Consider the following 13,826-nt stretch of genomic DNA (forward strand, 5'->3'; position numbering starts at 1 on the left):
TTACTTGGCCAAATTGAAAATTGGCCAAGTATGTTGTTATGTTGTTGGCCAAGTATTGGTGCGGTTTGTGTGTGTGTTTGTTTGTTTGTTTGTTTGTTTGTTTGTTTGTTACTTGGCCAAATTGAAAATTGGCCAAGTATGTTGTTATGTTGTTGGCCAAGTATTGGTGCGGTTTGTGTGTGTGTTTGTTTGTTTGTTTGTTTGTTTGTTTGTTTGTTACTTGGCCAAATTGAAAATTGGCCAAGTATGTTGTTATGTTGTTGGCCAAGTATGTTGTTATGTTGTTGGCCAAGTATTGGTGCGGTTTGTGTGTGTGTTTGTTTGTTTGTCATCACTCTAGCGCTCACAGTTTTGGTTCGAATGACTCCAAATTACCATACATGTCACCTGGTGCAAGGACGACACCGCCCAATTTTGGTTAAAATCCGGACCACGGTTCCAATTCTGGGCCACTTTAAAAAATAATTTTCAGACCTGCTAGTGTTAAAAGATAGGACAGAATTATCAAAGGCCGGTGAGCAGTCTTAAATTAACAAACAAGTAAACTTAAATTACATTTTCACGAGAACTACTAGTCCAAAAAACTTCATTTCTGTACACGAGGCAAGAGTTATAATTTGTGATTTGTCATTTTAATACTTAATTAGATTTAATGTAGAGGTTTTTGATGCGAGTAGTTTACAAAATCTATTTCTTTTCAAATTCACCCGTGTGTTTTTCGCGTTGCTGTTCTATTGTTAGCCGACTGAAGCTATTGTTCGTTGAAAGGCTGGTTACATAACCTGTACACCTAACTCGTATACACAGGATTGTAGTATAATTAGCTTAAATCACACAGCATTAAGACACACATTTATGGTAAAAATCGGGTCAAGTGTGTTTAGGAGGCCAATTTTGATTTCGCCAAGTATCGCGCTATGCGCGAAGGCTAGTTTGTTACTTGGCAAAAAAGAATTTTGCCAAGTATAGTATTCACTTTGTTGTATGTTTGTATGTTTGTATGTTTGTATGTTTGTTTGTTTGTTTGTTAGCACGATAGCGCCTACAGTTTTCAAGTTATCGTTCTGAATTTTTGGGTGTAGATAGGTATATATTGTCAGACCATGCCTATTGAAAATCAACAAAATTGGTTTATTAATAACTTCACAAATAACAAAAATGATATTATTTTCAGACCGGCTAGTGTTAAAAGATAGGAGACAATTTTCAAAAGCCGGCGAGCAGTCTTAAAGTAACAAGTGTACTGAAATTGCATTTTCTCGAGAACTACATGTCCAAAAAACATCATTTTTGTACAAGAGGCAAGAGTTATAAATTGTGATTTTTAATTTTAAAACAAAAGTTGATTCAGTGTACCAGCTTTTTTATACGAGTAGTTTAAAAAAACCTATTTCTTTTCAAATTCACCCGTTTGTTTTTGGCGTTGCTGTTCTATTGTTATTCAAATTAAGCTATTGTAAGTTGATAAGTAGTTTTGTTAGCACCAGCGTGTGTCCTTCCTTATTTCATCAGGTATATACTTACAGAACATGCCTATTGATTTTCAGGTAAATTGATATATTACTACATGGGTTAAGGCAGAGGCGCCGCAAATCGGTACAGCTTCAAGACACTCCTCGACCATTATTCTGGTCAAACTTGATTTTAGAAAGGTCATTGTTGCAATGCCGGAATTGTTTGCATTAAAAATTATTTAAACAAATTATTAACCTTATCAGTATTTTAACCATGTAAAGATAATACCTAAAGCAAAAATTGTATCTTTCAACATGCTCCCAGTCAGTGGATATATTTTGCCAAGTACTTCACTCAGTTTCTGAGTGCTTTCATTTGTTTGTTTGTTTGTTTGTTAGCAGGATTACTCAAAAAGTAATTACAAGATCTTTACCAAAATGAATAGACAGATAGATATGTGGTCAAGGACCATTCCATTAAATTTTGGGACCATTTGGGACCACAGTCCCAATTCTGGACCACTTTTTAGTATACTTTTTTAGACCTGCTAGATAGGACAGAATTTTTCAAAAGCCGGCGAGCAGTCTTAAAGTAACAAGTAAACTGAAATTGCATTTTCTCGAGAACTACTTGTCCAAATAACCAAATTTTTGAACAAGAGGCAAGAGTTATAATTTGTGATTTGTAATTTTTAAACATAATTTGATTTAATGTGCACGTTTTTTGACGCGAGTAGTTTAAAAAACCTATTTCTTTTCAAATTCACTCGTTTGATTTTCGCGTTGCTGTTCTATTGTTAGTCAACTGAAGCTATTGTTAATTGAAAGGCTTGTTACATAACCATTACACCAAACTCGCATACACATGCTTGTAGTGAAATTAGTCTAAATCACAAACAGCATTAAGACACACACAAATATATATATATATATTTCTTTTTTACCGGAGAAATCTTATGTAGGAGAATTTTACAGTAGGCGGAGGTATGCCCTCTCGGAGTGGCTTTCTAGTTAAATTATTTTCTCATAATGGTTTTCCGTCATACAATTAAATTGAATTCAGATGAGAATTCACACAAACATTCTTTATTGTGACAACACGCATATCATATAAAAATACATATTTTTAATATAATATATAAAATGTTGGTATTTATTTTCTAGATATGATAAACCTATATATTACAGTCAATAATTCTGACTTCATTTATAAACATAGTATCGGCGCTTAACTTAATGGTTGATACATTTTATAAATATGCTTAATAATCAACTTCAAAATTATGAAAGACATGGTTGATTAGCCGGTGATGAACCGGTAGCCTAATGAAAAACACAAAGTGAAACAAAATAAATAGGCCGACGTTTATAATAACTCTTCTCCGACTTCTGCTTCGTTTTCTAGACGTAGCCTTATATCGCCTATAGTATCGTTTGTTTTATGATCGATGGAAGAAGTATTGTTTAAAGACTGAAATCGACGACTCAATCGTTTATGATAGATGGTGGTAAATGTAAAGAAAACAGACGATAAAATCCATACAATCGTACTTGTTAAAATTGAGATGCTGTAGCTGCCTGTATTATCATACGACGTTCCTGTAAAAGACGAATATGCGGGCGATTAATTTTATATTAATGCATCACGGTAAGCTTAGTATTACCACCATCGGTACGCTTATCACAATCATCATTGGTCCGCTTATCATTATCATCATTGGTACGCGCAGCATTATCATCATTGGTGCGCTTATCACTATCATTATGGTACGCTTCACTATCATCATTGTACGCTTATCACTATCATCATTGATACGCTTATCACAATCATCATTGGTACGCTTCACTATCATCATTTGCAGGATTAACGTTCATTTTGAACGCTAATATCACTATCATCCATTGGTATTCGTATCACTATCATTATTGGCATGCGTATCGCTATCATCATTGTACGCTTATCATATCATCATTGGTACGCTTATCACTATCGTCATTGGTACGCTTATCACTATCATCATTGGCATGCGTATCGCTATCATCATTGGTACGCTTATCACTAGCATTATTAGTATGCTTATCACTATCGTCATTGGTAGGCCTACGCTTATCATTATCATTGGTACGCTCAGCATTATCATCATTGGTACGCTTATCACTATCGTCATTGGTACGCTTATCATTATCATCATTGGTACCTTATCACTATCATCATTGGTACGCTTATCACTATAATTATTGGTAGGCTTATCACTATCATTATTGGTACGTGTATTGTTCATCATCATCATTGACATGCTTAACACTATCATCATTATGCTTATCACTATCATCATTGAGACGCTTATCAATATGACCATCAAAATCATCATCACCATTAAATTAAATGTGTTAAATTCTACCTACCGTACAGAAATGGAATCGTGAGTGTTGATAAACCTATTGAAATAATGGTATATGCCACAGATTCGGAGTTTCTTTCCAATCCAAATACCTCTATACCAGCTGCATATATTAATGAAAAATAGAATCCGATCGCAAATCCTGTAACTAAATTATATAAATAAATATACATAATTAATTCACAGTCATTCAAATCACAAATGAGAGAGATCAATAAAATATGTTTAATATTATACAATATTGTTGAATGACATCCTGGTGTACTCAATAATGAGAAGGGTTAGCAAGACAATAAATACATTATAATTACTATACGAGTCCATGGGGGCGGGGGAGGGACATCTAGTTAGAAAATGAGTCATTCTCTGAGACCTGATTGTGACGTTGAGAATTGCTGCAAGCAAATTATCTAAAAAACGCATCTTTGCCAATATTTTATTTAACAGCTGAATGGCTAAAGGTTATGAGTATAAGGTACTCACACGTTTGTGTTTCCTTAACTTTCCACTGATACAGCCGTTTGTTGGTAGGCAGTATTCTATGTAACATCTTATAATTGAATTGTGCTAGTTTCTTATCTTTCATTTTACATACTTTCCGTAACCAAGAAGTTTTCCAATCAATGTTGTTATCATTGAAGTACTCTTCCCATTTTAGTTGTGACATTGGAATAATGAAATATTCTTTCACAAACCATGAGTATATTAGTTTGGTAGTATTAATCTCATACTAGATGCAGATTGTAATAATAGGTGGTTTACCTGACGTAGAAACAGCAATCTGAGTGTAGCTGCCATTGAAAAACAATAATACAGAACTTGCAGCACCAATAATACTATTAATCGCAAGTGCCATTGGTCGAGATACTGGTAACTTATCTCCAAATAGTACACAAAACCCTCGTCCTAATATCTGTGCAGCTGACAAAATGATGACCTGTGTAGAAGCTTTTTCACTTGATATATCAAAACTCTCCACCACACTAACCTGAAATTAATACGAGAAAGTATTTTTATATTTATTTTATGTTAAAACATGGGTGTGGGTATAACATATTTTAAATCCACACCATGTGTGGGGTGTCAAGTCAAGTTAAAACATCATAATATTGAATTGTAATAGAAGGAAGTTGTAAACAGTCTCCAAATCCATTTTCATGAGGCTCCGACTTCTTTCCTAATATATATATTGCAATTAGAAAACCAGCCTTTCAAAAACAACATAGGGCCAGCTCAGGAGGTCCGGTATTTGGAAAATTCGAAAGGATAATTAAGACAGTAAATAGGCCTACGTACCAGAAAAAATAAATAAAAGAAAACAGCACTTGCTCCAAACGCTACTCCAAAATTGAAAAGCCAATGTTCCCATGTTTTAAGTATACATATGTACTTCATGTATTTATTGCGTATATTACTATTATCTTTGTTTGAGGCCCTTCGTTCATTTTTGGGACTTTTTATGTGAATTTGTGGAGGCGAAGAAAGTGGTTTACAACAAGCAAGTCCAATTACGAAGATAACACCACTGTAACACTGGAAGAGAACCCTCCATCCACAGAGAGGAAACAGCATATTCATCAGTGGGGTTAGTGTCAGAGCACCTAAGAAAAGAAATTTAAAAAATGTCCAATTTAGTGAAAATGAAAAATATTAAACAATATTACCAAATTCAAACTGTTTTATATTTCGCCTAGTCAACACTAGCAAACTTTACCAAACGTACATTTACATCTCAGCAAACTAGTATGTCGAAGAAGGTGCATGGGCTAATTTTGCAAACTAGTTTCATGCAGTTTGCCAAATGTTATTGCTAAACTCCGAGGAGTTTGCTCAGGCTTGCATGTGTTTCAATGTGTTACCCTACCTAACGATGCGCCAGCACTGCCTAATGATGTCACACGGGCCGACTGTTTTTCCGGAAAATAATAGCTAACAAGATTAAACAATGGGTTATAAAGAAAGTTTGCTCCCGTTCCGTATATGAAGCTGAACGTTAGCATAAGCAGTCTGACGTCGTTAACGAAAGATGATGTTAATACTCCAATAGAGCATAGAAATACGCCAATTATCGACACACTGCGATGGGATGTCAATTCATAGAGAAGACAAGATATGGGAGTCATGAAGCTGACAGCCGCCGATGTTACTGAACCTATTGAACCTGAAAAATACAAGAATAAATTTACATGCTTAGTACTAAACATTATCTAATGTAGTAAGAGCTTTGTCACTATCTATACTATATGCCTAATTAAATTTTAAAGGGGCTAAATGTAATTTGTGATTCAGTAGGAGCAGGGTTTATTTTTTACCTCCATGGTAGGAGGAACTGATATATAATTTAGTATGAGCTAATTTTCATTATCAAATTCGGTTTATGTCTGGTGTGTAACTAGGCCATTTATTACTAACAATACGAGTATACAATTTTAGACTCGATGCTTGAAACCCACCGCTGAAGGCCGGGCGTTATTAGCATTTTCAACATATTTTGATCTGGTGGGTGCTGGTCAACACGCCGTACCCGAAACAAACTCGTACCCATGCCAACTCGTACCAACTTGGCTAACAAATAATTGGTCAACTTGTACCGACTTTGGCTAACCCGTGACCAAACCAACACGTAGGCCTACCCATGGAAACTCGTACCTAAGTATTTGGCTTACTCGTACCAATTATTTGGCTTACTCGTGCGGGTACTTACTTTAACCTTGATGGCGCAAAACCTAGAGGTATGCTTTTGCCGTGTGAATATTTTTATATTTAAATTGTTTTTTTTTAATGTACAGGTCTCGCAGAAATGTGCCGATAAAAATGACCATTGATTGTAAACACCGTTTATTAGGCATATCTATTTGTTAACATTTACTTAAAATGTAAATATATGTTTATAGAGAACGTATGTTTGTGTCTTTTATTTACGTAAGAGAACATTTAATTAAGAAACAAGCACGAATGTGCAATACTCGGGGTACAGTGAAAGAAGCTGTAATGACGTCATAAGACCGGATGTAACGTCACATACACATCAATAACCTACAGAATACGGCTATATGGTTACTTTTCTGTTAATTGTTATATTTTATATTGTGAAGGATGCACCTTTGTGCTAAGTGTGCCACCGATCTAAAGGTGTAATTCCAAATAAATAAATAAGTAAATAAATGGTACCATCTTCGAGACGTCATGTGGCTGCATCCGGTTTGAAATTTAAAAATCCGGCTTTATAGATTTGAGGACATGTCCCTGTAGTATATTCATTCCAAATCCGAGCACAATACTACAACGAATAAGGGAGGAGTAGTACTTTATAAATCGCACTTTTTGCTCAATAGTGTCCGGATGGAGAAGAGGAAAAGATGAGAGTCCTAGACTCAGGTACCCCGAGTAATAAAACGAGATATACTCTAGGCCTATATCATATTACGTACAGTATATTTCACCATAAAGTTAAAGAACAAGCACGAATGTGCAATACCCCGACTCCTGGGGTTTTTGTGGGAGGGGTGGGTGGTGTGGTGGTTTGTGATGTCACATTTTTGCTAGGGCTCGGGGTTGTAGGCTATCGAATTGTAAAATATATACTATAAAAGTTTTACAGTATTTGAATTATCCTCAGCAAGGCGTTTGGGGAAATATAGATATAGATATACATATTTTATTCATTAACCAATATGACACCTATTCAATTACACATTTAGCAAAGTACTTTAACCATATCCAGCTATGTATCGGTCTCTCGGATTGTCTCATTACAGACATCCATACCTGTGTGAACATACACATGATGTTTACTGTTACTGTGTTCAACTACATCACCAATCCTCCAAGAAAAAAACGTCAATTGTGGGAGAGTGGGGTTGGGAGAGGGTTTGGGTTCAGGGGATTTTGCACAAAGCAAAATAAACATGTGTAAAAGTGATAATTACCGATTACACAAAATAAATGTTTTAAAAAATAATAAAAATAAGATATACTGTGTATAAATTATCATATTGCGTATACAGTACTTTTCACCATAAAGTTTTAAAAAAAGGTTTCGCCCAGGCTCGAACCAGGTACCTTCTGCGTGTTAAGCAAACGTGATAACCACTACGCCAAGAAGCCGCATATAACTACATAACGCTGTGGTGTGTGTCACACATTGTGGCTTTTTAATTAAACAAATTAATTAACAAATAAGCACGAATGTGCGATACTCGGTGTACAGCAAATGAAGCTGTAATGACGTCATAAGACGGGATGTGACGTCACATACACATCAATAACCTACCAAATACGGCTATATGGTACCATCTTCGAGACGTCTTATGGCTGCATCTGGTTTGAAAATGAAAAATCCGGCTCTATAGCTTTGAGGACATGTGCCTTTAGTATATTCATGCGAAATCCCAGCTCAATACTACAACGAATAAGGGAGGAGTAGTACTTTGAAAATCGCACTTTTTACTCAATAGTGTCCAGATGGAGGAGAAGGAGAAAATGAGTAAGTCCTAGACTCGGGTACCCCGAGTAAAAAGCACGAATGTGCGATACTCGGGGTACAGCAAATGAAGCTGTAATGACGTCATAAGACGGGATGTGACGTCACATACACATCAATAACCTACCAAATACGGCTATATGGTACCATCTTCGAGACGTCATATGGCTGCATCTGGTTTGAAATTTAAAAATCCGGCTCTATAGATTTTAGGACATGTCCCTGTAGTATATTCATGCCAAATCCCAGCTCAATACTACAACTAGTAAGGGAGGAGTAGTACTAATCGCACTTTTTACTCAATAGTGTCCAGATGGAAGAAGAGGAGAAAATGAGTAAGTCCTAGACTCTCGGGTACCCCGAGTAAAAATGGGTTTCTCCATGGCTCAAACCGGGACCTTCTGCGTGTTAAGCAGACTTGACAACCACTACACTACGAAACCTCTTACACTAACATTGTGGGTTACACAACATTTTTTAATCCATTTAAATTACAAATAAATATGGTAATAAGCACAAAGCAAAATAAACATGTGTAAAAGTGATAATTACCGATTACACAAAATAAGTATTTTAAAAAATAATAAAAATAAGATATACTGTGTATAATTATCATATTTCGTATACAGTACTTTTCACCATAAAGTTTTAAAAAAAAGGTTTGCCCGGGCTCGAACCAGGTACCTTCTGCTTGTTAAGCAAACGTGATACTACGCCACACACCACAGCGTTATGTAGTTATATGCGGCTTCTTAATTAAACAAATTAATTAACAAAAAAGCACGAATGTGCGATACTCGGGGTACAGCAAATGAAGCTGTAACGACGTCATAAGACGGGATGTGACGTCACATACAAATCAATAACCTACCAAATACGGCTCTATGGTAGGCCTACCATCTTCGAGACTTCATGTGGCTGCATCCGGTTTGAAATTTAAAAATCCGGCTCTATAGATTTTAGGACATGTCCCTGTAGTATATTCATGCCAAATCCCAGCTCAAAACTACAACTAATAAGGGAGGAGTAGTACTAATCGCACTTTTTACTCAATAGTGTCCAGATGGACGAAGAGAAGATGAGTAAGTCCTAGACTCGGGTACCCCGAGTAAAAATCATTTTACTGTTGTTAGTATAGTATACAATTTAATTAAGCCTAGGTAAAGTACCAGCAACGTATCATTTTTATACTTATCAATTTTTATCCTTAATACATAATTATCTTCCCTTATTACATATATTCGATCAAGTAAATATTATTTCTATTTTAGAGAAAAAAAAACGTTATGTACATTTTATTGGTATATAAGATTGTTTGAATTAAGAAATCCATGTTTTAGGCACAAAAAAAACCTACAGGAGGGCTGGGGTCGAATTACTCGTAGATTTCGTGCTACGTGTTTTTGCTGACCATCCCCTTTTATAAACAAGAAATTTTCTTACAAAAAACGCTGCTCTACATTTTAAAATTAATCATTGTTCTTTATATAGATATATTTATGATTAATTATTAAAAAAAGATGTCGCAATCGCGGTCTGTTGATTCGCGTAAACCAATCAACCGTAAGCCCAAATAGACTCTCTTTTCCCAGACCTTTTTTTGGGTCCAGCAGCTGGGATCTATACATTATATTCGATTTTACAAAGTCGCAAAACTGTCGGCCTTAGATACTATAACTGCTGCTTGCTTTAGCTTATGAATGAGTAGTCCTCATGGGACGTAGCTGGCTAAAGCATCAGCGTAAAAAAAAAACACACATTAGGGTGTCAAATAGGCAACTCAGTAATGACGTATGGATCGTTTTTTCTATATACTTTTTAATAAATAATTCAGTAAAATGATGATACACAGTTTGTTTAGGCGATAAAACAGCTACGTGTTTTTGCTGACTGGGGATTTGGTAATTACTGTTCATGCAGAAATAAGAAAAGTATAATAAGCATACAATATGGAATATAGTGAACAAATCAAAACATTAAAACTAGTTAAATTAATGTATTACAGTATTTAAATGTCGGAAATTAATTTTGATATTTTATAAATTATTTACCAGTATTAATAATCCATTATTTATATCGATAACAACTTAGGACATTCTTTCTGTGCCGCGCCTATCGATCTAATCTTTTTGCTGTTTTACGATAGCCTACTACAGTGTATACGATCCATACTTACGTACCCTCACTGTCAAACAGATACCGGATACTTTTGTTACGTTTGGGAAACAAATACAATTGAAAAAAGGGACATATTGTGGTTATGAGCCTCGTTTGGGGTATGTATAATAATATGCAGAAATAAATGGCTCTTATAAATACTTGTTATTTATCAGCTACTTGTGAAAGATTACGGTAAGACACTATAGTCTAATTCATGGAGGAAGGTATACCTCCATGCCTAAATTAAGCCTTAATATACGTTCCAACTGTTAGACGCTTTCGCCGGCAGGATTGCCCGCTTTTCGATTAAAAACAATCCGACTGATACGTAGCTCTACACCAGTTTTATTTAAAAATGTATAGGGCCTAGCTTTCATTTTATATAGAAAAAAACTTCACCATATACATAAAATGGGTATCCCGGATTTTTTAGTTTTAGCGGCAACGCGTGTATGGCACCCGTGCAGCTCAATACGGCCGTTTCCGCAGCCAAAACAAAATATCGGTTAATTTTTCAACCAATAAAAGTGCGCATTTATCCGATAATTATCTGATTTGAATGAGAAAAAAGGATCGCATGTTGATTGCAATTTAATATGAAGTGTGCAAAGAGAAGACCACATTATATATATAAAAAAATAGGCCTACTTTTTTTTTCATACTCATCCAACAGCGAGTAACCCGCCAATTACAGGATGGATAAACTATTTAAAATTTCACAAGACAAGCATATACACAAGATGCTCTACATAAACAAAGACTTATTATTAAGTCTTTGGGAGTGGAGTTGTAAATTGTCATGAGAAAAAAACCCTGACATATGACAGGACTTGAACCCAGGACCCTGAGATTGGTAGCCAAGCATCATAACCACCAAGCCACAGCTCCACTCCTAGTAAATGTTTAGCGTCGGATTTTTAGCCCGCCTTTGTTTTTTTAAACAAATATTATGACGAAATGCGTCCGACAATGACAAAGAAAAATGCCATCAGATATGTACGGTTATCGTTATCGCCGGTTTCAAAGATCATTTGTGTGTACTAAGGTATTAAAACCAAGGCACTAGTGTTTAATGAGCCTTGTAACACTCATCCTAGGGCATTTTGTTTGGAAATTATAAATGAAACTTCTCTTATATCGCAAAGCTATCATTTTTTTTTCAGTCAAGGGTGATCGATCCATACCAAAATATTTTGAAAAAAATAAGTAGGTCAAGTGTTATAACGATCGTAAAGTCAATTAATTATTCGCCGTAGAGGGCGTAGATGCAAAAAAGTAGCGGAACTGGGATGGCAAATGGTAAAGTAGGTCAAGGGTCATCGATCCATACCAAAATATTTAAAAAACAAGGCCAACAGCCATTAAGTCGCGTGCTACAATGCATAGTGATACCGGACCGACAGACAGACCGACAGACCGACAGACAGACAGACAGACATACCGACCGACCGACATAGTGAACTATACTGACCGAAATTACTGAACATGTTTAAAAATGTTGAAATGTTTAGAAACATTTATATTTTTTTAATTTACACGTGCGTAGCCTGTCACTTTTGACGTGCTCGTATAACGTAATTTCGAGTTGAAAAGTAAGTCAAGAAAACAGAAATCGGGCAAAAAGAGTGCGCAATAACATTTAATGCGCAGTGCGCGCGCAAAAATATACGCACCCATGGCAATTTTGTAAACGCTTAAAAGTGCCTGAAACGTACTCTTATTTCATCGAAAATAAATTTTGAAAATTTTAAGCGCGCGTACGCATGCGTTACATGCGCTACGCACGTAATTGTATTGCCATATGATGATTTATGCCCTGAAATTTATGAGTACCAAACTTTATTTAATTGTGATTCATGGTTGTGAAGATATGATTACAAACGTGATTTCGTTAAATCGTGCGTAGACCGCGTAATTTTTTATTGCGTACCGTGAAAACATAACCACATTGATTCCTGGCCATAAGGAATATTCTGTGAAAAATTGACCTAGCTAGATTAAACTGATATCAAGATAAGGTCAGAAAGCGATAAAACGCATAGTGATACCGGACCGACAGACCGACAGACAGACCGACCAACCGACCGACATAGTGAACTATAGAGTCGCTAAAAATTAAGTAGGTAAAGTGTTATAACGTTCGTAAGCTAGTTACTTATTCACCGTAGAGGGCGTAAATTCATAAAATGTTATTGAACTTTGACCGGAAGAAGTAGAGAAGGTCAAGGCTAACATGTTGATGCAATAACAACTCAATTAGACAGTTATTACGTATTAAAATCTGTTTTTAAAAATATTTGTGACTGTCCCTTTAATTGAATTTGAATAAGGAACTAGGAACTAACAAACTTCACAGACATGTGAAAAAGCACTTACCAAGTGTTGTTGCAGTAGCGTTAAATTCTCGTTGCAAATTTACAAACACAAGGCTAAACGCGTGAATAATGCCGAAGATGAAGAAGTTCAAAACAAAAATACTCATCACTATCAGCCATCCTTTCTTGTTATTCACACGTATCCTAGCCATGGTTGAGCTGGAAGTCCTTGGTGTGGATGTATCGCCCTTCTTTATTTGTTTTCTGATTCCGTTGTACAGTACAGTACTTTGGACCACGTGAAAATGTCAAAGAGATATTAAATAGAAATTCGAGGTCGTGTTCGATGGTATGTTTACGCTGATTGGTTGAATGGTAATCTATGAATACCTATATTACCTAGCTTTCATGGATCCTCGTGAACCGAGGTTTAATTATATCCAGGGTTAATTTGAAAAATGTGATGATTTCCGCGAAATGTCGTTGTCAATCATTGTTGAAGTTCATAACATTATATGCTGTTAAAACCGTTTCCGGACGTTTTCACTGATTAAAATGGCTTAACTTGAAGAGTGCTCGGTACAACAGCAGAGATTACTGAAGTTAAAACGTCAACATTTTATGGACCTAAATCTTTATAAAAAAGGTGGTAGAATGCATACCAATTTTAAGGCCCGTGATGAGATAAGAAAATGTATGGAAAACAGAACTTTAATTGATATATGGCGTAAAATGAATCCAAACTCAAGAGATAATTACTTGGCAATCGAATAATGACCCGCATATATTATATATGTCGAATGGATTCTTTTAACCACAAAATCGCTTAAAACATGTGTGGAAAATAATGTAATAACATCTGGTTATAGGACGGACCATTTCAATGATTACTGTCGCTTTTAAAAATAATTAAGAAAAACCGGGTAAAGGAATTTGGAAATTAAATGTTTCACTATAAACAGATATAGATTATGTCAATATGATTAAACAAAGTATTACAGATATTAAAAAT

General features: G+C 35.5%; 1 protein-coding gene across 1 annotated transcript; it reads right to left on the reverse strand.

Moving 5' to 3' along the window:
- Nucleotides 1-2,605: 2,605 nt before the first annotated feature.
- LOC140062852 (monocarboxylate transporter 1-like) lies at nt 2,606-13,108 on the reverse strand. Its single transcript, XM_072109224.1, has 6 exons — nt 12,876-13,108; nt 5,721-6,017; nt 5,153-5,457; nt 4,619-4,844; nt 3,861-4,004; nt 2,606-3,053 (listed from the first exon to the last, which is right to left on the reverse strand). Exons 1-6 carry the CDS (start codon nt 13,024-13,026, stop codon nt 2,821-2,823), a joined length of 1,356 nt encoding a protein of 451 aa, XP_071965325.1. The 5' UTR covers nt 13,027-13,108; the 3' UTR covers nt 2,606-2,820.
- Nucleotides 13,109-13,826: the final 718 nt, after the last annotated feature.

Source organism: Antedon mediterranea, chromosome 11 (assembly GCF_964355755.1).
Source record: "Antedon mediterranea chromosome 11, ecAntMedi1.1, whole genome shotgun sequence".
In the NCBI taxonomy this organism is placed as follows: Eukaryota; Metazoa; Echinodermata; class Crinoidea; order Comatulida; family Antedonidae; genus Antedon; species Antedon mediterranea.

Coding starts and splice junctions, on each gene's coding strand:
- LOC140062852 (XM_072109224.1), bottom strand. CDS start 13,026: ATGGCTAGGATACGTGTGAATAACAAGAAAGGATGGCTGATAGTGATG. Junction 4,845..5,152: donor TCTTTTATTTATTTTTTCTG/GTACGTAGGCCT, acceptor TATTAATTTCAG/GTTAGTGTGGTGGAGAGTTT. Junction 4,005..4,618: donor GATTGCTGTTTCTACGTCAG/GTAAACCACCTA, acceptor TATATAATTTAG/TTACAGGATTTGCGATCGGA.